Source organism: Arachis ipaensis, chromosome B01 (genome assembly GCF_000816755.2).
Source record: "Arachis ipaensis cultivar K30076 chromosome B01, Araip1.1, whole genome shotgun sequence".
Taxonomy (NCBI): Eukaryota; Viridiplantae; Streptophyta; class Magnoliopsida; order Fabales; family Fabaceae; genus Arachis; species Arachis ipaensis.
Genome location: NC_029785.2, coordinates 126,579,140 through 126,606,412, shown reverse-complemented (window position 1 = coordinate 126,606,412; position 27,273 = coordinate 126,579,140). Strand labels below are relative to the sequence as shown.

The 27,273-nt window shown below is 34.6% G+C and overlaps 2 protein-coding genes and 1 long non-coding RNA gene across 3 annotated transcripts; 2 read left to right on the top strand and 1 right to left on the bottom strand.

The window, feature by feature from the left end:
* LOC110263095 lies at positions 996–1,914 on the bottom strand. Its single transcript, XR_002348150.1, has 2 exons — positions 1,803–1,914; positions 996–1,706 (listed from the first exon to the last, which is right to left on the bottom strand). It is a non-coding gene; the product is annotated as an uncharacterized LOC110263095 (long non-coding RNA).
* LOC107612987 lies at positions 8,959–10,650 on the top strand. Its single transcript, XM_016314803.1, has 4 exons — positions 8,959–9,228; positions 9,490–9,516; positions 9,707–10,298; positions 10,394–10,650. Exons 1-4 carry the CDS (start codon positions 8,959–8,961, stop codon positions 10,648–10,650), a joined length of 1,146 nt encoding a protein of 381 aa, XP_016170289.1.
* Positions 10,024–11,243, top strand: LOC110266857 (branchpoint-bridging protein-like). Its single transcript, XM_021111901.1, has 3 exons — positions 10,024–10,298; positions 10,394–10,899; positions 10,986–11,243. Exons 2-3 carry the CDS (start codon positions 10,660–10,662, stop codon positions 11,241–11,243), a joined length of 498 nt encoding a protein of 165 aa, XP_020967560.1. The 5' UTR covers positions 10,024–10,298; positions 10,394–10,659.

Here is a 27,273-nt window from a genome sequence, read left to right as displayed (position 1 = left end):
CTACAAATAAAAATTTAATCAAATTTTTTACTATGTATTTTTTGAAAAAAATATTTTATTAATTTTAATATTTTTGACACAAAATTTAATTACAAAACTAAAAATAATGTAAGAATTTAATTAATATATATATAAATAAAGACTTAATTGTAAATTTAGTAAAATTATAGAAATCGAGTAATTAAACTTTTTATATATTGTTCTCTACTTTGACATCGTGTAATATAGGGGGTGTTCGCGGTGCAGTTTGGTTCGATTTTTTTGAAAAAATCATCCGATCTAATTGTTTAATCACTATAAGAAACGTCGTTAAAATCGACGGCCAAATCGACGGCCTATCCGTCGATAATATTGAAATTCGACGGTAAAATAGACGGCGCAGTTGGTCGCTATAAAGCTTCTCGATTTTTCAAAATGCTAATAAAATCGACGGCTTTAATGGCCGTCGATAATAATTTAATAAAATCGACGTTCGTTCCGTCTATAATATGGGTGTGAGAATTTTACATTCTTAATAAAATCGACATCGTTGCCGTCGATATTATTATTTAAAATCGACGTCCTCTTTGTCGATAATTGATTCAATAAAATCGACAGCCTTTGTGTCGATATTTAACTCAATAAAATCAACACCACTTTTATCTATAATATGTTTAATAAAATCGACGTCAAGGCCGTCAATATGTGCTTGAATAAAATCGACACCGTTGCCGTCGATTTAATTATTTAGATTTGTCTATTTTAACTTTTAAAAGCGACAACTTTGCCGTCGATTTTAATAGTTATATGTTTTATTTTTTTTCTATTTGAAAAATAGTAAACCGTTAATACAAATAAACTTTTAAATATAAAAATAAAATTTAAACAGAATATTAGATAACAAGACAAATAAACTTTTAAATATAAAAATAAAATTTATACTAAATATTAGATAATGAGTTTACAAAGTTATCAAAATAATAAATAACCCTCTAACATAAAGACTCAAGACAAGATAAATAACTAAACTTAGACTTATATTCGTTTTAATTGCAATCTACTAATAATACAAAATATTCAAAGTAAAGTAATTAAATAACCTACTCATACTCGTCTAAATAATCATCTGAGTCATCAAAATCGTCAGAATCATCCTCCCTTTGAGAACTCTGTGGTTGTCCTGGTCGCTGCAGAATAGGTGGGAGTTTTCTACCTGGGGCTGGGGCTGTGCTTTTCTGAGAGCTTGGGAAAGTAAAAGGAGGAGGTGGGGGAACACATGATCCAGAACTACTAAGACCCATGGCTCTCACATACTCAGTCAAACTGCTCAACTGATGACTAAATTGATCCATCTGTGAGTTACTAGTGTTGAGATCCTCACGCAAGGATTCAACAGTCTGTTGTCACTCTCTTTTCTCCCTTTGGTAGCAGTCTTCAAGCTCTCTATATTTAGCGGCATGTTGTTCAACTTCCCTATTGAGTATTATGATTCGTTCTCTAAGATCCAAAACATCAGCGCTGGTGGTCGTGGTTGGCCCATCAACTCTAGGCCGCACCATGGAAGAGTCCCTTACCTTACCCATGCCATATACCCTACCTCTTCGTTTTCAACCCACTGTCTCAATCCATATGCTTTCCTCAGAGACAGGCGGTGGATTAATTACACCGGCCTCTATAGCAGCCTGCCGCTCTTGCTCAGCCTGAAACATACGCTCTTGAAATATATCCTACAATAAGGAGAAATGATTGATAAACTACTATAAGTATTAATAATGCATAACAATTAGATAACAAAAAAGTTACAATTAATAAAGATAAGTTACCTTTGTCTTTTGGGAGTGTTCATCAACCCATTGAGTCCTATCCTCTTTGCGAGTATGAGTGTGCTCAAAAAACTCATCCATACGTGATTGTCTTCCAAGCGAATGATTCTACATAATGCATCAATTAAAGAAGAAACTAGATCAAGATCATTATTAAGAACGGATTTCACTCTCTATTGATTAAGGCTTACCAAAGCATAACTAAATAACCAATTCAATCATATTTACATATTTTCACATACCAATTACCAGGTAAACGACACAATGAAAACACTTATTTATTTTTATTTTTTTTCTAAATCTAATATCTAATAATTAGTAGGAATTATAAAGCAGGCTATCTACTGTGTCCTTTCTATGTATACTGCATGCAAATACATATTTATTTTATCAATTTATATTCAAATTCTGTATAATATAAATACAAATTATACTAATTTATTTATTTATATATATAGGTATGTATCTTGTGTTGGTAAAAAAGTGTCAGTTATATATATAGGTATGTATCTTGTGTTGGATCCGCATGCAAGTCAAGGAGCTGACCATTAGAAAGCCTAGGCCTCCCCTTTCGGCCTCGGCCACGACCACGGCCACGGTCACGGCTACGATCGCGATTTCCATCTCTACCAACCATATCCTGTACACATTAAAATAAGCAAGTTATTATCCATACTAGTTAAAGTAAAATGCAATTAAAGTAAAATTAGCTAGTAGTGTCATCAGTTAGTAGTAAAATACCACAAATGAGTGAAATTGGGTAAAGAATATAGCAGAAGCAGATTTTTCTTTAATAAAAATCAAAACTCGAGCCACGACATAACATTTCATTTGAACTAGTCTTATCATCGCGCACTCTCTTGGTTGGTTCTCACTTTCAGTTGGCATGCCTCTATTGTTTAGAATGCCCATATTGCTTACAGCATTTGTGTGGCTAAAATGTGAAAGAAATGCAGAAGACTGCGAAAGCTTTCTTAGAGGACACAACAAATTGACAAGAAGTGGAACACACTTTGGAGTTAGCCAACAATATGTATCACAATTAAAAGTTGCACATCACTCACTCATCACTTCACATCACCACAGAATCAAATTAAGCTATGTATTATAATTATATAATTATGTAACTAAAACAAAACATACATACCTAATTTCATGGGATTGGAATTGAACTACAGTCCAAGAAATCCCAAAAAATTCCCAATACATATATATAATAAGTCTTTAATCATAGTCACATATCTAACCATGAAATTTAACTGCACACTTCTTACAATGTCCTAGTATGTTGGACATAGGATGTTGGCAAAGGAATCCCCAATACATTGGAGAAAATTAAAATATAAATTAAAATAAAATAAAAAAAAATACAACCCTTGTAGTACTGAATAAAAGAGACCCCACTATAATCAATATAACAAATAAGAAGAAAACACAAAGTGAGTTATGGCTAAGGTTAGGCAAGCAGGGATGATGATTTTATTGGCTATTTTGTTTATTGCTTAGCTTTGGGGGATTTTACAAAATAAGAAAAAGAAAATAAAGAAAATTCTGACAAGTTACAATCATGCCAAGGGAAAAAGGGCTGATAGAGATAAATTATATAAGATCAGCATTTATAGTTCTAATTAATAAAAATAGCACTTGAAGCTATCCATTGGTTCAATCTATTAGTCTTTTGATATCATGCTGATGTGTATTAATTTTTCTTTTTCTATTTTAGTAAGTAAAACCACTCAGATGGATAATAAATAACACTACAGTTCAGTGATTTAAAATTTCATCTTCCAATTTTCTAACGATCAAGGAAAGTAATGCATCAAGTTCATGAGTAGTCCAACTATAGGATACCATGTAACTTTCATATATAAACTTTATAGGAAAAAATCGAAAAAATAAATGAACTTTTTATAGGATGTGTGATATTTAATGTGTGGGACGTTTTATTGATATATAATCAATCATCAAAATGAAAGAAGTTGTTTCTGCTTGCAATGAAAATATTATAATCACAACAAAACAAAGTACTCACCAATAACAATTATTTATTTATTTATTTATTCTGACATGAACAATAATGGCTTTAACTTTATTAGTCTTTTACCATAGCCAATTTTCTAAAAAGATGCAAGTTAATTAGGTATATAGGAAGGGCTAACCTTCAATAACTAATCCATAATAAATCAAGAAAAGCAAATTGTTCAGAAGAGAAGATGTCAACTGTTCAATCAAAACCTGAAAAGCCAAAAATAATTGAAAACGGATAAGCAACTTATTACCTACAGATAGCTCAAGTTTACAATGAAAAAATAAATTAAAGAAACACATTATATAATTGATCAAGGTAAATAGATTAACTTATATATAAGTGCATAAAGTATGTTATCTTGATTCAAATAAAATTAAATCTAGAGATGGATATGAAGAGGTGGATAGAGTGAATCTAATGTGAGAAGAGGTGATATAAGTGAAATTGTGTTAAGGTCTCCTGTCAAATAATCTCTCTTATCTTGTGAATGCATGGTGTTGGCCTATATGGGCACACAATAGAAAGCATGTCAGAAATAAAATAAAGGGAAAGCAATTGGAAAAGAAAGGAAAGGTAAAATAAATGAAGTGTAAAGAATAGAAGCAAAACTAAAAAGGAAGGCCTGAGACTGAGACAAGTACTACTTTTTTTTAAAATATGGCAATGGCAATAGCAATGGACATGTACTGAAATATTTAATTTTATTATTATAAAAATATAAATACTATTTTTGTTTAGAAAAAAAGAAAAGAGAGAATTAGAAATCACATAAGTATATTGCTAGTTATCCTATTAGCTATCCTATTAGTAGTGAATATAAGTAGTGAAACCTCTTTTTGTCATTACTTCATTATTGCTAGCTATCCTATTAGCTACCACACTCACTACTACTTAACAAATAAATAGTAATGCTGTGACATTGAGTAATGCTGATCCAGTCACGAGGAAGTTGTGAAGTTAGCATTAACAGTATTACTTTTTATTTTTACAAAGCAGCAGGCATTTCTCCGAACATGTGGTGTGCAGAGTTCAAAACAGTAAATTTCAGTTCAATCTAAGCAGCATTCAACCCAGTAATTTCAGAAAGATACAGTCAACAACAATTTCAGTCTAGAAACACAAGTTTTAACAAACCTAAGCCTAATCGAAATTTCTAAAAACAGAATTAAAAAGCAGTGAAAATAAAGAAAAGAAAGACAGGAAACAGGGAAAGGGAACCTACATTGATGAAAGGAGGAAGAAGAATGGAGAGGCGGTGGGGTGGTGGTGATGTTGCGGTGGCACAGAAGTCGCCGCCGCTGGTGGTTGCTTGTCGGTGCTTGAAGACGCGGACAGAGGGTGACTCCACGAACAGGGATGTCGCACGCAGGAACGAAGAAATGGAGAAATGGGGAAGAAAGAGAAGAAGGAAGAAAGAGAGGGTAGGCGATGGTGGTCGCCGGTGGTGGTGTCGGACGGAGGCGGTGGTGAAGAGAAAGGAAGTCAACCAAAGAATACCTAGCTTGAATTTGGGGAAGTTTGCGTTTCTGAATTTGGAAGCGGGAGTGGACGCGAGAACATATGTTTTTAGTGATAAAAATCGACCGCATATTTGTCGATTTTAATTAAAAAAAACAACATACATAATGTCTATTTTATAGATTAAATTGACACCGTCCACTCCATTTTAGAAAGTAATCAAGACCGTTCAAATTTATCTACGGCAAAGGTGTCGATATTTTAAATAATAAAATAGACGCTATATTCGTCGATTTTAATATTAAAAAAAACAACACATATGGCGTCTATTATATAGATTTGGCGTCTATTATATAGATTAAATTTAGACCATCCATTTCATTTTAGAGAGTAATCTAGACCGTTCAAATTTATCGACGGCAAGGTTGTTGATATTTAAAATAATAAAATAGACACCATATTCGTCGATTTTATTTTCGACTTCTGGTTCGCCTTTACCATGACGATAATAGGGAAATAAATTAATACATTATAAAAATATCAACGAATAGGCCGTCGATTTTAATATTTTTATTTTTAATTTTTTTTAGTAATATCGACATCAAGCCGTCGAAAATTATCGACGGCAGAAATAGCCGTCAATTTTTGCCGTCAAAAAATACGCTTTTTCTTGTAGAGAATTAAACTGCAGTTCGGTTTGGTACATTTTTTTTTATCGAAACCGTTCGAACCAAACCAAACTCATTGAAATTAGTTTGATTTGGTTCGGTTTGTTAAGTTTTTTTAATCAATTTAAAGAAAAATCTATCATACTATTTTACAAAGTCATAACATTAAAATCATAGAATACAAATATGCAGTAACTAACAAAAGTCTTGATCCAATGAAATTCAACGAAAAAAGAAATTAAAATACAACAATTAAAAAAGTTTAAAGTTTAATAGTCAATACAATAAAAAATAAAAATAAATTTTCAACAACAAATAGTCATATTTTGGTGTCCTCTCTAACAAAATAAGTGGTAGGCATCAAAGTGGTCCCTGAAGTTGTCCTCGAGGATCAAAGTAATCCCTGAAGTTAAAAATTTGTCTGGATCGTCCCTGAAGTTGATCTCCGGTACTCATAGTGGTCTTTCCGGTGAATTTCGTCCACCTGGCGCAACCGGAAAGCTGAGCTGGCGTCGTTGGTGACACGTTAGCAGGCCAAAACGACGTTGTTTGTTGGGTGGCGCCAAAAAAGACATAAAATGTTGTCGTTTTATGCGAAAAAAAAACCCCACCCTCAACGTTTCACTAACGTCTCGTCTCCCACACTCAAACACACAAACACAACACAAAGTAGAGCTCTCTTCTTCTCCGTTACCCTCTTCAGTGGCGCCAGTGCTGTTGCCTTCACCAGAGCGTATTTGGGTGGAGAACGTAAGCTCCAGAGGATCGCCTTCATCATCTGCATCAGGCAGAGAGTTGTGAAGACGGGTTTCTCTGATAAAGGTACGCAAAAAAATTTAAATGTGTGGTGAAGCTCTGTTTTTTGAATTTTGTTGTTAATCTATTCTTCAGAAGGGGAAAAAATGTTTTCTTGGAGTGTTTTGTGTTGGAATGCATGCTTGTGTTTTGAGGTATTGGCTAGGGTTTGATCGGGAGGAGGTTTCTTAGTGGCTAGGCTAAGTAAGGGGGTTTTTGTTAAGACGGAAACTTGTTTTTTTGTCCAAGGGTTTACTGCTGCTGTAGTTTTAGTTATGGAGGTAGTAAGTTGGTAATGTGGTTGAAGTTTAGGGAGGCTGATATAAGATAAAAAAATTTTAAATTGCAGATGGGTGATGATTTGCTTACCATCCTATTTCACCATGGAGGATCATTCATCACAGATGATGGAGGTGTGACTTACAATGGTGGAGATGTCTCTGAGTTGCCAGGAGTTGATACAGACAAACTGGACGTCTTCTTTGTCTGAGACTACCACAAGGATCTTGGATATGACAAGGTCACTCAAACATGGTGGTTGGTTCTTAATAGGCCATTGCAAAATGGTCTAAGGGCTCTAACAAATGACAAGGAGCTGATGGAGATGTGCTACCTTGGTCAGCAGAACAAGAGGGTTGTTCATGTTTACTATGAACATGGAGTCTCAGAACCTCTTTACATTGAGGAAGCAGAGGCAGTTTCATCTAAAGGGAAGGAGGTCTTGGTGATACAGGATTTGAATCCCACCCCAAATCCCACCACCAATGATAATGCAGAGCCAATTCCCACCACAGCAGCATCTACTACAACCTCTGCACCAATTCACAGCACTATTCCCACCGAAAAACCAGACTCAACTACAACGCTTCCACCTATTTCAATTACTGTTGGTAAACCAGCAAAAAAATACACCACCACCCCACTGCAACTCATATGCCAAACCCCAATCCACCCCCCAAAAATAGTGACTCAACCCAGTAAAACGAAGCCGAAAAACCCACCCAAAAAAATGTCGCTACCAACTGAAATACCTAAACCATGTTCGAAATCAAAAGAGACCAAGAAGTCTGCTGTACCAAGGAGAGGGACTAGGAATGTAAAATCTGCAGCACCAAAACCATGTGGAAGGAGGCCATTAACAAGAGCAGCTGCCAGTGGAGCTAGTGTAAGAGGTAATGGTAAATGAAAACAGCCCCAAACAGAACATGTTGCATTGTCTAGTTCAGAGGATTCCTCAGATAGTGAAGCGAGTGATGGTTGTGAGGAGGATGAACCATATGGGCCTGATGGTGATTTAATGTCTAGTGAGGAAGATGTGGGTGTGGAGAGATTAGCAGGAAAGAAAAAGACAAATGTGAAGGAGAGAACCAGGAAAGCTAAGAAAACTTTTAAACAAAAGAGGGATGTAATGGTTGAGGATGATGGTCCCGTGTGTGCTGACTCAGGCTCTAAGGATGATGCACATTTTTTTGGACCAATTCCTAGGTTCGGGTCCATGGGAACATATGATGATGCCCAAGATGAAGGTTATGAGGAATCTGATGGTGGAGACTCATGGCACTCAGAAGAACTGAAGACTCCTCCAAATTCTGAGGATGAATTGGAGGAGGTTGATTTGGATGAGGTTTTCCCTGTGTTCAGAGATGGGGGTAGGTTTGGGGAGCTTAGGCTTGCTGTTGGAATGATATTTACTACAAAGATGGAGTTCAAAGAGGCTGTGCGTGAATATTGTATACAGGAGGGTCGGAGGATTTGGTTTAAAAAGAATGATAATGTAAGGATGAGAGCAGTGTGTAAGGATGAGAATTGTGGATGGCTTGTCTATGCTGCTAACAACACTGAGAACAATTACTGGCAGATCAAGACATTCAATGATGATCACACTTGTGCAAGGGAAACCAAAAATAGATTGGCTAATAGGAAGTGGCTGGCGGGGAAATTGGTAAAGAAGCTACGAAAATATCCTAACTTAAGACACTGTGAGGCTGCTCAGTATTTTAAGACAAAATGTGACTTGGAACTAAGCAAGTGTTCACTGACTAGGGCCTTAGGAGATGCTAGGGCTGTTGTGTATGGTGATGCTGCTGCCCAGTATGGGATGGTAAGGGATTATGGGCTGACACTGCTTAGGAGTAACCCAGGCTCTATTGTCACAGTTGGAGTTATCCCTCAGCCCAACTCTGATGATGAACCAATATTTGAATAGATGTACATCTGCTTGGATGCCTGTAAGAAGGGATTTTTGGCTGGCTGCAGACCGCTCATAGGGTTGGATAGAGCTTTTCTGAAGACCCAGCATGGTGGCCAGATCTTGTCTGCAATTGGACAAGATGCAAACAATCACATATATGTGATTGCATATGCAATTGTCCCTATTGAAAATACTGAAAACTGGAGGTGGTTCTTGGAATTACTTCATCAAGACTTGGGAGATTATAAGCAACACAAGCTCTGTTTCATTTCAGATATGCAGAAGGTACGTTTTATCCATTTTTTTATTTAAATTTTGTTGTTGTATAATTTGTATAGGCTGCTCTGATATTAACATGAGTAATTGCATAGAGTACATAATTTGTATAGGCTGCTCTGATATAATTTGTATAGGCTGGTCCATGTTTTTGTTGTTTTGTTGTTGTATAATTTTGTTTTACATATGTTGAACTGCTGAACTGCTGTATTGTAATGAACTGCTGTGTTGTTGTATAATTTTGCTATAATGTACAAATGCTTTGCCTAGATAGATGGATTACTGCTGGATGAACTGGTATATATATATTGAACTGATATGTACTGCAACGAACAGGGACTAAATTGATGTCACTTATAAAAATTTAGGGACTAAGTTTATGTCACTTATAAAACTTAGGGGACCAAATTTATGTCACTTATAAAACTAAAGGGATCAGTTTGATGCTCGATAACTTGTATGTCACTATTTTCTTTTTTGAAATCAGGGCCTAATCCATGCTGTTAAGGAAGTTTTTCCTGGTGTCCATCACAGATTCTGTGTGTGGCACTTATGGAAGAACTTCAATAAGCAGTGGAAAGATCTCCATCTGAGAGGGTTGCTATGGGAGTGTGCAAGGTGCACCAGCCAAGATGGGTTCCTAGAGAGTATAAAAAAAATTGAGAGGGTTAACAAGAAAGCTTGGGAGTATTTGAACAAGTGGCCTAGAGACTCTTGGAGCCGGGCTTTCTTCAGCAACGCACCTAAAATAGACAATATCTACAACAATGCTTGTGAAGTCTTCAACTCAAGGATCAAAGAAGCTAGAGCCAAACCTATCATTACACTGTTAGAGGAAGTCAAACTGTATGCAATGAGGTCAATCGCTAGGAACAAAGTGAAGCTTAATTCCAACACTGGTATTCTACCACCTATACAGCGCAGCAGATTGGAAAAAATAAGGAAGGAGTTAAAGAGTTGGGTCCCGATGTGGTCTGGTGACTCTGAGTACGAGAAATTCGAGGTTCACGGGTGGCCGACTAACATGGTTGTTGATCTGGGAAAGAGGCTCTGCACATGTGGTTTTTGGCAATTGAGTGGTGAGATACTTTTACTAGTTTCTTCCTTTGTTATTTTTTTTCTTGACTATTGGCTTAATATTGGTAATCTTTGGACTTATGATAATGTTATTTAGGGATGCCGTGTGTGCATGCTTGTGCTGCATTGGCAAGGGTTGGTAGAAGACTAGATGAGTTTTGTCACCAGTGGTTGACAATGGAGGCATATAATAACACATATACCTTCCATATCAATCCAATTCCAGGTCAAGCCCTATGGGAAAAGTCACCACATAACAGACCACAAGCACCTAAATTTAAAAAGAAACCAGGTCCACTTACGAAAAAAAGAAGAAAGGATGCAGATGAGGAGCCAAGTGGGGGTAAAAAGTAGAGCAAGAAGATGAAAAGAATCTATCAAAAAGGTCACTGTCGTTATTGTGGTGAATCGGGACACACCAAGAGAAACTGCGAAAAGAGAGCTGCTGATGAGGTGGCTGCTGCTGCTGCTGCTGCAGGGGCTGCTGCTGTCCAACCTCCAGCTGCTAATGGTGGTGAAGCCAGCGTTGTCCCAGAATCCCCCACCGAAATTCAACTTGAAGCCAGTCAACCACCATTATCACAAATCGATGACTCTCAAGAGGTTCAGAAAATTAAATCACATTCAATCTTATTATGTGCATGTTCTTTTCCACTATTACTAACTATTATACATGTTTTCACTAATAGGTCTTGCCTCCTCCTGTGAGGCCACCAAAACTGCCTCCCAAAAGGAAGTCATCCAAACAAGAAAAGGCAACTCCAGGAAGCAGCTCTCAAGCAGCAACCACCCAAACTGCTCCCACCCCACCAGCAACCACTCAGCCCACAACTCTTCCTCCGTCTCATCCTATGCAAGGTGCATCACAGGGGACCGTAACAAGACTTTTTAACTTCATGAAGTTTGTTCCGAATCCTGGATTCAGACCACCAGAAAACAAAAAATGAAGACTAGGTTTATTATGTTTAGGAGAACATTTTTTTGTTTAACTATTTTGATGAAGCAGTGTGCTTTCTGCATTTAGAACCCAAGTGTTGGGGATTTTTTTTGTTCAAAACTTGTGTTCTCAATATGTTGAGAACTGCTGACAGACTTGCACAATATTGCCCTGGCTCTTCCTTGCCTATTTTGTATATGTTTACTGCATTAATATATGATTATGGATTATTATGGCCTCATTGAACTTGAGCTGTGCCATATTTTCTTTTTGTTGTTCTCTAATATGCCATTACAATTAAAAAATTAGAGGATTCCATTAGTCCTGTAGGTACAGTTATTTATACATATAACCTCTACTTTATTCAGATTCCAAATTACTCTTGGACAGTCATGTAACAGTTTAATCTGCATTCTTTTCAACCAAAATGACAAGTGAAATTACATGAACAGAACAACATATGCATATCACATTTCACTTAGTTTTTGGCTAAATACAATTGACTCTGCTGCCTATCCAATCTTAAGACAAGCACAACAACTGTAACTAGCAGTAACAGCATACATGTAAACAAGAAAATCCCCCCCCCCCATTTTCAGAACTCTAACTTCAGACTCTAGTCTTCCAAGTTTCCAAAAAATCTTCATCTTCCATTCTTCATTGTCGTTTGAGGAGCTTCTTCTACCATCACATGTCACCGCATCTTCTTCCAGAATTTTGTCCACCCAAAGAAACAACCCACACCACCTCTTACCTGTAGTCTAAACCCAGGAAAGTGAATCAACCAACCTCTAGATTTACCACAAGGAACAGCATCAAGCACTTACATTGTAGTTTGGGCAACCCACGAACGGTCTCCCTGGATTAGAATCCGTCGCTGACCATCGCAGCACCGGTCTCGCCCCGCATGCACACCATTCTGGCAGACGTGCATCTCTGTTTCTATTCATCCTCCTCATGATGCTTCCAAATGATCTTGGGTTGTTGGTGTAACAACCCCGATTTTCGAGTACGCGAGATCGTTTCTGAATACACGGATTTCTCTGAAAGATCAATAAAGGGAACACCTCTGATATATCATCAAGCATCTCAATCCTCATTATCATTATGTCATCCTTAATTTAGAACCTCCTCTGAGGCAAGCTCGATAATGCAATCGCGAAGAACCTTGTTTTTGAACCGTATCGGTTAGGAGTTTTGATTCGATTTTTCGTAAAGAGTCTCTGTTTGACGAACCGAACTCGATTCATGAGATAAGAGAGATAATAGTATAATATTATCATTATATTAGTATTAAAACATGCTTGAATGATATTATAAGGTTACCTGGTCTGTTTTTGTTAAAACCAAAACTAATAACCCCGACTCTACTAAGAACTCCCCAGTTCTTACCCCTTCTCTCTCCCTTCCCCTTTCAGATGGAAGCATGAGTACCCTTCTGTAGTTCACTGACGACCGTTCGCAAAAAAGATTCCGCTCTAGGTAGTCTGCTGAGTCTAGAGTGAACTCCGTTTCTATTTATATGTAAATACTGTGAGACCAGCCAACATCTACACCCTGCTTATCTACAAACTTTAACCAAAGTCCTCTGTACGATGTTGCTGTTATGTGGCCACTCGATGAAGTACTTGAGAGATGCTCTTTGATGACATATGATCGTGTAGAGGAGTAGCAGATGATGTTCTACCTTTTGGTGACGTTCCATCTGACTTGAGTTTTGAAGACTTAGAGCGTACTTTCCCTCGCTTTAGTAGTTTAGAGGGACTAGGTGAGTATAGAGTCTAGGCTAGCCTGGGCGCCAGCTTAGGGACTTCTTGAACAGGTCAGGACCTGGGATGTTGTATGTATATATATGTATATAGATATTATTTAGCTATATCTAGGGGTGTTCTAACTAAAAGGCTATACTCTAATAAAGGCTGGATCACGGAATGATATCAACCGCTTGTGATATATTTATGTATGGTTGTTTATAACTGTTTTATCTGTTATCAGTTGTGAATTGCTTATGAATGATTTCGTCTATTAATCCAAATGTTTTCAAAAAAAAAAAAAGTACCTCGCAAATTAACTACGTTTTTAACAACGAATCAGGCTCATATGATAAATAATAGATAATAATTAGGAAGACAAGTTGGTAGCGCTCAGTTTCTAGTATGATCATGACGTACTAGAAATTGGGTCGTTACAGTTGGAGCTCCCAGCTGCGTTGCTTGTGCTAGCCATCAACACTGGTGTTTGATGATGAAGACAACACTGAAGACTCACCTCTGGTGCGATGGAGAGGAACGGATAGAAGACGAGAAAAGCGTGTGCAACGGAGAAGAAAGGAGAACAGAGTCAATTTGGGGGTTAGGGTTTTTAAACTGAAATTAGGGACCAAATTGACTCCAAAACGTTTACTAGGCCACGTCAGCTAGCCGTTGGGCTGCTAACGTGTCACCAACGACGCCAGCTCAGCTTTCCGGTTGCGCCAGGTGGACGAAATTCATCGGAAGGACCACTATGAGTACCGGAGATCAACTTCAGGGATGACCCAGACAAATTTTTAACTTCAGGGATTACTTTGATCCTCGAGGACAACTTCAGGGACTACTTTGATGCCTACCTCAAAAAAATAATGAAACTTCTTTAAGCAACGTAACCAACCTGAAATCAAAAGGCAGTTACATAATAATAATAATAAGAGTAATTACTAATTACCCAAATTAGTCTCCAAGAATTTTAAAAGTCGACATTTTAGTTCTCAAGAAAAATTAATATACAAAAATATCCCCAAAGTTTTACTCCGGCAGACAAATCAGTCTCCAGTTCATTTTTTGGCAGAATAATTATCCAGATCAATCTCCAAGAATTTTAAAAGCAGACATTTTAGTCTCCAAAAAAATTAATACACAGATCAATCCCAACATTTATATTTTTGTATTTAATATAATTAAAAGATGTCTTATTTTAAAAGATATGTTTATTTTAAAAGAAAATGTTGTAATTTAGATTTCAAAGCATCATTATTTACCTTACTTGTTTCTAACAAAAAAAGTGTATTAATATGCTAGTGTCATCGTTGACATGCACAAAGCTAAGTTAATAATAATAAAGGTTGACATATAGTAAAAGTAAAATGGACAGGAGACTGTTATGTCTGACAGAGAAAAACGTTCGAGATTAATCTGTGTATTAATTGTTTTTAGGAATAAAATGTCCGCTTTTAAAATTCTTGAAGACTGATTTGGGTAATTACTCTAACAGAAAATAAACTTGGGACTGATTTATCTGCCGGAGTAAAATCTTGGAAATTGATCTATATATTAATTTTTTTAGGACTAAAATAACCGCTTTTAAATCCTTGAAGACAGATTTGGATAAATACTCTAATAATAATAATAATATAGCACCAGTAAAAAAACATTCTAATCTAATTATACATTCTAATATTAAAGAGACTAATTCATACCATGACAAGATGTACTCAATTAGACTCAACACTAGAATCTTTTTTATTCGGATCAGGAGTAGGTGCAACTTCTACAAAATAAATAATAAAAAATTATCAATCGAAACTTGAGCTTACCTAATTTCAACTTCTCCAAATTCTCAATGAGCTCCTCAAGAACAAATTTTGGAGTCAATTTTGCGTATAAATTAATGCTTTAGCTATCATCGAAATTAGAGAACTTCGATAATTATTCAACACCCTTCCTCCAATACTAAATGTCGATTCTGAAACTACTGCGAAAACCGGCATGACTAAAACATTTCTTGCAATCTGCTCAAGAATTGAATATTTAGTGGAATTTATTTTTCACCAGTTTAAGATGTCAAATTGCACGCCACTCTTCTCTAAGACCTCCATAAGATATAAATACACCTCATTCTTGTTAACTCTCTAATTGAATTGCATTTCCTTCTCAAATTCCATAGCAAAAAAAATTTCATTTGCATCAAGCTCTTGTAAATTTCAGGAGGATCTTAACGAATAGATCTTTGATAGTTACTAATCCCACCAAACAACCTATATCTATCAAACATCTAGAAAATCGTCTCCTTCACCTTTGAAGTAAAAAAATCAGCATCTTTTTCATACAATTTCTCAAAGCTCCACTTCATCAACTGAAGCTTATACCTAGGATCAAAAGCCACTGCAATAAAAATGATCATACTTGTATTTTTTTATATTTCTCCAATACTTATCATACTTGGACTTCACTTTCTCAGCCATATTTGAAGCACTAGATCTAAACTTTTCATCCAATGCTTAAATATAGACAATATTTTACAAAAATCATTAAAATGTTGAGAATATGTGTAACAAATGTTGAACCAAAAACTTTGTCAGTTATATTATAAAATATTTTTAAAAACTTGACAAAATATCTTGCATTCTCCCAATTCTCGATCAGACTCAGGGATCTCGCCAGCCACACTACAAGAAAAAGCAATATTTGTAGCAAAAAAATTGTTACAAAAAATCGAAATTTTGAAATAAAAGGATTTTGTAACAAAAAAAGATGTCGTTGCAGTATGTCCCGTTACAAAAAGTTTTTGTAACAAAAAATGGAACTGTTACAATTCAAAGTGATATTTTGTAACAAATTTTTCTGATACAAAAAACCAGAAGTCGTTACAAAAATGGTAACAAATTTTGATCTTCAAAATATTTTTGGTGAAAATCTAATTTTTCCTATCATAAAATTTTGTTACAAAATGTAACTTGATTTTGTAACATTTTCTTTCTTTTAGTTACAAAAAATAGAAAGCTCATTTTAAAATATTTAATTAAATAATTGATATATCAATTAATTTTCTAATTCCACTAACTCAACATTTATATGATATATAATCATATAGATAATTAAAATATCTTACATGTCATTAAGATTCTTTTACAATAAAATAAGTTCTACAAATTTAACTAAACACAACTTTTTCCTAACATAAAATTATATCATATCGAATTTATAATTCTTGACTCTTCTGGCATATTTCTGTCAATATAAAGTCTATCATATTGTCATCAATTTTGTATCCCTACAAATATAAACAATGAAAATCAAAATTAAAAAATAACACATAACACTATCTTCATCCGAGTAAAAATTAAGTTAAAACTTACAAGTTAAAATTAACTAATTCTTTAAAAATTTATTCTCAAAGTTCAAAACTAGCCAATCAAGAATGCAAATTATCAAGAATTAACATTCAATATATAAACTTGGGCTAATTAATCACAATTCAATCACAACTTAGTGAACAAAGTCATTAAATTTACATAAATATCAATTGTCAAACAATCTCTACAAAACACAATTTCCACCAAAATCTTCTAATTAAGAGTTTCCTTTACCTTTCTTGTTTCTTTTTCTTTTCTTAACACAAAAAAAATATATCATGCAAAGTCGATAATAAATACTTTCCAAATTTTAGGCCAAACATTCAAGGTTCAAATAATCAATTGTTTTAATGAGAAAATTCAAAATGTAGCTAACGAAGTATAATAATCACATAGCTAACGAAGTATAATAACTTTTTACTTAAGACTTGTGACTTGTACTTTGCAATCATACCATAGAAAAAAAAAAGAAAAATTCCCAAAACTTCAATTCAATTCAACAATAGCAGCTTCATAATCCAATTCAATAGTAATTATTAAATGAAAAATGAAGAAATATAAACCTCAGCTTCATAAGACTTAGTAGCTGAATTCATAACCCAAGCATAGAACTCTTCATATCAATCAGGCTTTGGTGGATGATAAATTCAGCCGATACATAATACTTTAATCAATAGATAAAACTTAAATAATATAACTTTCCAAATCCAAATCTTCTAAAATAACTTTTTTCAAGTAAAACCTCAAATTTTACAAAATTCCGGCAGCACCTCCCCTAAAACTCGGATTTAGCCATCCTTACGGGTTCCTTCTTTCTCAACAAATCTCCAGCTCTTTTATCAGCAGTTATCACAACAACAGAATCTCAATAATCATCTCATCATAAATTAGTTTAACAACCAATATCCTAACATTAATTAAAATCAGAGTTTCCATAAACCATTCTTTAAAAGTAAACTAGTTCAGCTTCAAGAATTCATAACTAGTATTTGAAACACAAACTTTTTCATATTTCTAGTTATTCTTAAAGTAATTTAGTTATTAGCAAAGTTACCATTTTATTCTAAAGATCATATTTTAAGAAAATAGTTTAGTAGTCAACCTTCAATCCTTTAACCGTCCTCAAAATCAACTCTAATTAAACATAATTCAACAATAATAACCAACTTGGCATAATCGACTAAAATTGAAATTTCTAACAATTCTAAAATAATTAGAAAACCAATAACAATCGCAGCTTCAAACCAAAGTAAATCTCATCAGTTAACTACTCACGGCAACGAAGCCGGTTAATATCCCAGCCATAACCTAAACTCAATTCACATCCGCATCCAACTTCAATCATAACTCAGAATAATCACAACTAACGTTTCTGAAATACATTTCATTCAATAATTAACTCATCATATTTCAATTTAACAAGTAACATTAAATGAATCACCATTTGCAACCACATTTCAACCAATTCCAACCCATCACAAATCCATTTTACCGCCATTCCAATATATCAAATTTCCAATTCAATATCAAACAATTCAAAATAAATCATTGAAGATCAGAATCTCAGCCAATTCATCACAATAATCAATAATTCAAAATACAATTCACAACTGCATCTAATTTTAATTACAATTCAGCGTAATCACAACCACATTCAATTCTAATAATAAATCAGAATAATCACTCCAACTAACTATTCTCAAACATGTTTCAAATAATTCACATCAATTAATCAACCCTTAATCATTATTAACTATTTGCAATTATCTGAATAACTTTATAGGCATTCTAAAATTAAAAACGTTTAACTTTAAAAATAAATCCCCTACCTCGATGTCGAAACTCACGAAAATCGCCAAACACAGCAGCTCCGTTAGCAGTTCCAACACCCGTTTTGTTTCCTGGGTAGCAACCAAAATGGTTCTAGGCAGCTCCAATATTGGTTCCCAGCGGCAAAGGCTCCAGCAACTATGAAACTAGAAGCAGAGGCAGAACAGAGCAAGAACAGCAGCAACGATCTTGAACCCAACAAATAGCAGCGACAGTGGCATTTTCTCAGATTTCAGAAACCAGAAGCAGCGGCGGAACAGCGTCTTCTTCCCCTGATTCTCGCAACACTCCTCTTCTCTGTACACACAGTAGCAGTAGCTTCCTTTGATGGAAGTGGCGTGTAGCTCAACCGCAGCCTCCGTCTCCAGCAACAGCGGCAGTGTTATGAGCCCTTGTCTTCCCTGTTACGTCTCTCTTCTCTATGAACTCCTATCTCTCCCTTCGTGCTCGTCGGCAGTGACAGAAATGGCGGTCACGAAATCCCCTTCCAGCGGCGAACAGTGGCAACGTTAGTGGCTTCATCAACTGCGACGATGATGGCGGGCTTCAGCGACAGCCACAACGCACGGCCTCTCGCAGCAGGTCGTGCTCCTCCTTCACGTGCATCCTTCTCTTCCCGACGACGTCGACGGCGTGGCGAGCAGCTGGACATCAACGACAACAACCTGCGATGGCAAGGCGAGTTAGCAACGGCTGCACGGCGATGGACATGGATAACGGCACAGGCGAGATGCGGCGGCGGCAAGCTGGACGGCACAGAGTGCGGCTCCCTCGTCTCCGATTCCAAGCTCTCTGTTCTCCCTTTCCATTTCTGCGTTTCTTTCTTTTGTTTGTGTGTTAGTGTTTAGGAAGAAAGGAGGTGGGGGTTGCGTGCTTCAGGGCTGGGGAAAGAGGAAATTAGGTTTCTGATTAGGAATTTAGAATTAGGGTTCCAAGTTGGGAATTAGGGTTAAAAAATTAGGGATTTTATAAAAGAATATAGATAGATTTGAAAAGATATTTTGATAAAATTGAATGGTAGAATAATTTTAAAATCAAATATACTCCGTTAAAAATATTTAGGAACATTATTTATCATTATATTGCTAAGTTCAATTAATTATTTCTAATTTAATTTGTAAAATAAACATATTAATGACATTTTTATAAAATATAGTTTAAAATCGATATTAATTATTTAATTTAAATGATATAACTTCTCATATTTTTCTACCTCCGAAACTTTAATTTCAATTTATAAAATATCTAATTATAATAAAAATTGTGCATAAATATTAGAAGTATCATTAATTTGACTTAAATACTTTTAGTAAAATAAATGTTTGAATATAAAATCTTAAATAAATATAATAAATCATAAATAACTCATTATGTTAATTTTAAAAAATTTGAAGTCTTATATTTAATATGTTAAAACAAAATTTTTTATTAGTTACAAAAAATATTTGAATTTTGTGACAAATAAATAACTTGTTACAAAATTATTGTATTTTGTGACAAATTAATTTTTTGTTACAAAATATTTAAAGCTTTTGAAACAAAAAGATATTTTATTACAAAATATTTTTAATTTTTGCAATAATATAATCTTTTGTTACAAAATATTATAACATTTTGCAACAAAACAACAATTTGATACGAAAGCCAACATAATTTGTAACAAAAGAAATCACGTTATTACAAAATATTAAAATGTTTTGTAAAAAATTTTCCTATTGTTACAAAATATTCTTATTTTGTAATAATAACTAATTATTGTTACGAAAAAACCATAATTTGTAACAATTTTAAATTTGATACAAATTTTTTGTTACAAATGCTTCATTTTCTTGTAGTGCCATCATAGTATATTCTGAATTTCTCTCCCCTAATTTTTTAAATGCCTTTTGAAACTTCAAAGCACTTTCAAACATTAAAAAGGTAGAATTCTATATGGTATTAGTAGGAACATTTAAATGCACAGTGCCTTTTTTCTTAATTCTAGCTTCTTTAATCATGGCCTTAAACCTCTCAGTATGATCTAGTAGTGCATGCACATGCGTAACTGCATTCCTAATCTTTAAAATTTAATCATGCATTTCTCTCAATCCATCATTCATAATAGGAATTAAAATATGAGCACAACATCTAACATGCGAAAATTCTCCTTTCAGTGGATGTGAGTTCTAATCCTCCATTCTACTTTTCAAGTAAGAAATAGCAGCATCATTTGAACTAAGCATTATCAACAGTTATAGAAAAATTTTGCAATATCTCTCATTTCAACAAACATTTCTCAATCTTCTTATCAATTGTTTACCCTTTGTGATTCTTGATAGCACAAAGATTCAAAATTCTTTTTTGCAATTTTCAATTAGCATCAATGTAATGAGCAGTTAAGGCAAGATAGTTTAAGTTTTGCACAGATGACCAATAATTAGCTGCCAAACAAATATTTTGATTTGGTTGATTAAAAATAGACGTTAACTTAGTTTTTTCATTCAAATAAAGCTTCCAATAATTCCTAGCAACTATGATCCTTCCAGGAATTAGAACCTTGGGTTGCAAACAACTCATATAATAACGAAAATTCTCTCCCTCAACATGCGAAAAGGCAATTCGTCCACAATAATCATTCTAACAAGGGCTTGTCTACAAAGATCAATATCAGAAGACATAGCAGAAAATGTACCTCCTTCGAAATTTTTTTGCATTGTGACAACAAGTAGTTTTTCATGTTACTGGTACCATTTTTATGTGTATCACAAGCATAACTAGACCCACACCAATTACATTTAGCTCTAGGATACTGTGGATTACTAGTTTCATCTTTAGTAATGTGGTCCCATATCCAAGACCTAGGTCTATAAGGCTTTCTCTTACCTTTGTCGGTCTCAGTTTCAGTGGTATCATCAACAGGAGCTTTTTCAACAGCCCGCCTCTTTTCTTGGCCTCTATTAGCAAGCTTCCTTGTGTTTCTACGAGGAGCTGCCGCAACAGACAATACATTTGAAAATCTAATGCTTGCAGATTTATTCGGAAGAGTAACAACCGCTCCTATTGAGAAAAGAGACACAAGTAACAAAGAACCAATTTGGATTCATGCCAAGCAGATCTACCACTGAAGCAGTATATCTTATAAGAAGGATGATGGAGAGGTATCGTAGTAATAAAAGGGATCTACATATAGTGTTTATTGATTTGGAAAAAGCGTATGATAGGGTACTAAAGGAGGTCTTATGGAAAGTTTTAGAAAAGAGAAGGGTAATGATCGCATATATTCGTGCAATTAAAGACATGTATGATGGGCCACAACTAGTGTGAAGACTCAAGGTGGTGTGACAGAGGAATTTCCTATTGGTATAGGATTACACCAGGGATCATCCTTAAGCCCATAACTTTTCACATTAGTCTTGGAAGTACTCACAGAGCACATCCAAGAGCCTGTGCCATGGTGCATGCTTTTTGCCGATGATATCGTCCTTATGGGAGAGTCAAGGGAAGACCTAAATAAGAAGTTGGAGTTATGGAGAGAAGCTTTAGAAGCGTATGGTCTGCACATAAGCCGTAGCAAGACGGAATATATGGAATGTAAGTTCAGTCAGAGAAGGAAAAATCCTAATATAGAGGTGAAGATTAGAGAAAAATTCTACGAAAAGCTAAAAGTTTTAAGTATCTTGGGTGCATTATACAGGATAATGGAGAGATTGAACAGGATGTAAATCATAGGATCCAAGCAGGTTGGTCAAAATGGCGGAGTGCATCTGGTTTTATATGCGACAAAAAAGTGCCTTTAAAACTTAAAGGTAAATTCTATCGCACCGCTATAAGACCGGCTATGCTTTATGGTACGGAGAGCATGAACATAAGCTGAGTGTGGCAGAGATGAAGATGTTGAGATGGATGAGTGGTCATATGCGATTGGATAAAACAAGGAATGAAGATATAAGGGAGAGAGTTGGAGTAGCAATAATTGTGGAAAAGATGGTTTAATCGCGTCTCAGGTGGTTTGGACATGTGAGAAGAAGACCGATAGAACATCCAGTCAGAAGGGTAGATGAGATGGAAGATGGACAAGGAGCGAAAGACAGAGGAAGACCTAAGAAGACCATCCATGAGGTGGTCAAACGAGATGTACATGTAAACGGTCTCTCTGTAGACATGATACATGACAGAGCACAATGGCACCGTTTGATTCATGTAGCCGACCCACTTAGTGGGACAACACTTTGTTTTTGTTGTTGTTGTTGTTGTAGTAACAACCGCTCCTATTGCTCCTCCAGCAGTGTCGTCTATATTCTCAGTTGAACTGATATCAAACTGCATAAATAAATACATTGAACAACAAAATAAAATTACTAGCAATTTTAAAAAAATCAATAACAAATATATTGAACAAATAATTAAAAAATAGAAGCAGAAATATAACAAAATAAATTACTAGCAATTTTAAAAATCAACAACAAATATATTGAGCAAATACACTGAATGAATAATAGAAAAACATAAGCAGAAATTCAAACAAAATAAAAAATACTAGCAATTTTAAAAAATCAACAACAAATATATTGAACAATGAACAACAATCAACAACAAATATATTGAACAAATACACTAAACAAATAAATTGAACAGAAATTGAAAATACTTGACTTGGAGGCTCTATATCTAACTCGGTAGCTGCTATGCGCGAAGACGATAACAGCTCCTGCCTCCTGGTACGTTGAGAGAGATGGCATGTGGAGGAGACGGTGATGTGGGTGCTGCCCGCGAAGATGAAAACGGTATTATGGGTGCTGTCCGCGAGGGTCCTTTCGGCAAGGGTGTTGTCCGACGACTTAGTGACAGTGTTGTGGACTGTGTCAATCAATTTAAACTGCAAAAAGAATTGACTTCGTGACGGCCTTATTTTTAAAATAGTTAAAGTAGTAAATCATATATCAAACCCCAAAAAATTGTGACATTATTTAACATAGTATCTATTGATATAATAGTTTTTGCACTTTTTTCTCTCAATAAATTGGAGAAAATATAAGTCGTCTATCTATAACATGAATTTTGAAGTAAAGAATCATTGGTAATTATTTGAGAGTACTTAATTATCTCCTCACTAGTATTATTATTTATAATATTATTATTCCATATTCATTGTTGTCTTTAAGCCTTACTTAGCTTCATCTTCATAAATAATTCAGTCTTTTCACAATCCACACTTCAAGGCTTTAATTCAGTTCATTCCCAAACGTAGTCTGATCTCTACTCATCATGCACTACTTCAACTTGTATTATTCCATATTCTTTAAGCTCTACCTTTCGATTATTCTAGAAATACATATTGATTTACGTATATATATATAGTCGGAGAAATTTTGAAATTAATTTTCGAAGACTTAATAATCTGTCAGGTAGAAGTCCATAAAAAAATATATTATATAATATTATTTTACGTAAATTTTTTTATAGAAAGACTTGAAGTGTGAATTAAATTTTTGTATTATATTATAAAATTACTTATTTAATCATTTTAAGTATTAGATAAAGACAAATAAATACACAATTAGAAAATGGATTAATACAGACAGATTTACAGACAGATTTAGTCTTTATTACAGACGGATTTTTGGTTACCGACGAAATTACCGACGAATTTTGTCCCTCTGTAAAAGCCCCGTCAGAAATTATTTATCGACGGATTTTTTTTTCCGTCAGAAAATTACCGACGGATTTTTACCAGTTACCGACGGATTTTTTCTCTGTAAATTCTCCATCGATTTCTTGAGGTCGACGAACTTTCCGACGGATTTTCCATCTGTAATTATAGACGGATTTTCAGACGGATTTTTCGTCTGTAATTACAGACGGATTTTTCGACAGATTTTTCGTCTGTAATTACAGACGGATTTTCCGACAGATTTTCCATCTGTAATTTGAACCTTGGAAAATCATCTCACACTCTAATTACAGACAGAAAATCCGTTTGTAAATCCGTCGGTAAAGTAAAATAATTATTTTTATTTTTCCAATTACAAAAAAAACTTGTTTTCATACAAAATAAATATAAATTTAATACAAATTTTTATCTAATTTGTATTCGAATATTTATAATATTTCAAAAAATAAACAAATTCATTGTATTATTAAACTAAAAGAAAAGTACTATAAACAAACAAGTCAATATAATTCAAAATATAAACAAAGTGTTGATACATCAATTATAATAACAAGTAACAACCATACATCAACAATGTGTATTGATACATCAACTATTGTCCTCTAATTAAGTCAAAATATACAATAAGGTTGCTTAATTAGGTTCCAAAATTGGAACTTCATCTGTACAGAAACCATTCATCATTATTGTGTCCATTAATTCAAATAGTGGGGTATCTCTTGTTTAATATGTTGCAACACCAAACCTGAAATTTCATCCTTTGAAGTCACTGACTCCATTTCATCCCACATTTCTAAAATTGTATTAAATACGGCTTTCATGCATTCCGGAAGAGATTTAATGAGACTAATATCCCACCTGAGGAAAAATAAAAAAGAAGGAAAATTAGATAGATAAAAATTGCATAGTAAACGAGTTACACATACATGAGTTTGAATAATATATAGGAATTGCTACAATAAATTAATTATGTAGATTATTTTTAGATGTAATAAATCAACCTTTGGATTGCCTGTGTGAAGAGCTCAAGTTCTTGGAGTGTGCCATAGGCATCATAAGTATCATCAAGAAAAGAGATGCATACAACCAATTTGGTCATCAACATTCTTGCAGTGCTATATTTTGGATCACAGGATATGGCTAATGGTCAAAAATATGCTTCAACCACTCTTTCTCTTGCATAAGGGATCTTTATCGAAAACTCACCGGTTTTCCACCACCTGCAAGAATATTTTAATTACACCAATACCGGGGATCCAGTGGTCTTATGTTGTGCTCCTTAAGACTTTGTTTACAACCATGAGTTTAGGGAACAATTTATAATTTCCCAATTAATACTCTCCAATTTTCTAATATTCATAGTGAACACTGTTAACACGTACAAGCTAAACAGTACACCAAGAGGAGACGAGAGATGCTCCAAATATTTGTATATTAAAAATCATGAACCACGCAGATGCAATACCTCTTTGAGACCCGTAAGACTTTCTTCAGCATCGTGCAACTCTGCATCTTTTTCAGATATAACTTTTCTGGCTTTGTCAATTTCTGCCTCTGCCTTGGTTTGTAGGACAGACAAAGCAAGTTGAAAGCAATGACCTACCATGAATTTTAGGTCAAAAAAGCTTCGATTGCAGAAAATAATTCATCAAAATCAGAGTAAACCTGCAGATTCAAACAAAGCACAATCTCTTATCAACATAAAATTTTAAAATTTCAAACAGTTTTGCATGAAACATATATGACAACAGAAAATGCATATGCATACCTCCTCCTCTTCCTCAGCAATAAAAATGAAACTAGTCAAATGCATTCAGGAACCTTGATTTCACGAACAAGTTTATAAGAACACAATAAAAAACTATAACAGTTACAAGTTCTTATCATAGAATAGGAAATAGAATCATAGTGATGGAACATAGGATAATATAATTAGAGTTAGAGATGGTATTGAAAGAAAGAAAACAGCAATGAAAGAGAAAGGAGATTAGGGTTAACTGCACAGCTGAGGCAAGATCGAAGAGAGAAACACAGCAACACGCAGAAAAGAGCAAGCACTAGTGGCGAGATCGAAGAGAGAAACGCACATTAGGGTTCGAAAAGGAGCGATGCGAGCAAGGCCGACGGAAGGGCTGCGACGAAGAAGAACCGGGAAGGAGTGCGACGGAAGGGAGCAATGTGAGCAAGGCTGATGGAAGTTGAGTGCAATGGAGGTTCGGTGAGCCGGCGGTGCAAAAGCTGATAGCGCCGCCGACGAAGCATTCAGAGGAATGAGTGTGGAATCGCAAAAGTGTGGTGTGAAATGAAGAGGTATGACCGTGATCTTCACATCTTTATTCTAATATTTTTGACAGAAATTTTAAATTACAGACGGAAAATTCGTCTATAATAATTTAATAAATGCAGCGTTTTGTCTATTTAATTATAGACGGATTTTTCCGTCTGTAACCATTTTTTACGGAAAAAATTAATTTTTTCGACAGAATTATAGACGGATTTTTTTTCCGTCTGTAATTTATGCTAATTCATTTTTTTATTTTTCGACAAAAAATTCCTCTGAAATTCCGTCTGTATTTCCGTGGGATAAAATCCGTCAGAAATATCTGTCTGTAACAATTAATTTTCTAGTAGTGATAGTTATTTATGGCTAATTTTTATCAGTAAAATCTCACAAAAATTTCTTAACAGGAACGTGAGGACTATAGTTATTTATAATTCTAAATACTATTTGTTTATACCTGACTCAAAACATAAATAAGATCTAAAAGCGCATAAAAGTTCAAAGGATATCTACCATATAACCGACCTCCTAAGAGGTCGGACAAAACGCTACAGGGTGACAACTCCCCTTTGGTGGATAAATACATTGACACCCTTATGTATATTTAAGTTCTAATACACTTAAATCTACTAAGACCCTTACTGACTTAGGTATCGGAGTGTTTTGTAGGTACCATTCCCATTTTCCCACAAACAACTCGGACGACGGCTGTCTAACGCAGACCAAGTTGAAAACCACCTCCCTAAGAGTTTGGGCCTTATATTCAAGCTCAAATACAATCCAGTTTAATGTAACCCTCATAATACTATTATCAATTGCTTTTTTTTATGTTCGTTTGACTCAAGTGTAATCTCTGTTTTGACCAAACACATAGTTTAACATTATGCTAATAAATGAATGAATCCAATATAAGACGAAAATTCGATAATGTTAGAGAGACAAAAAAAATAATCAGAACTTGCTTTATTTAATATTTATTAATTGTCACAACAATTAATAAATACTAAATAAAGTAAGTTATGGTTGTTTTTGGCTGATTTTCTTTGATTACTAAATATTTTCGATGAAGATTATTTGAAACATGCTCAAGAACAATCTTCTAGACTTTTAGCTTAGCTATACGAATTTTAGTGTAAAGAACACTTTTATGAAAATTAATAAAATCTTCC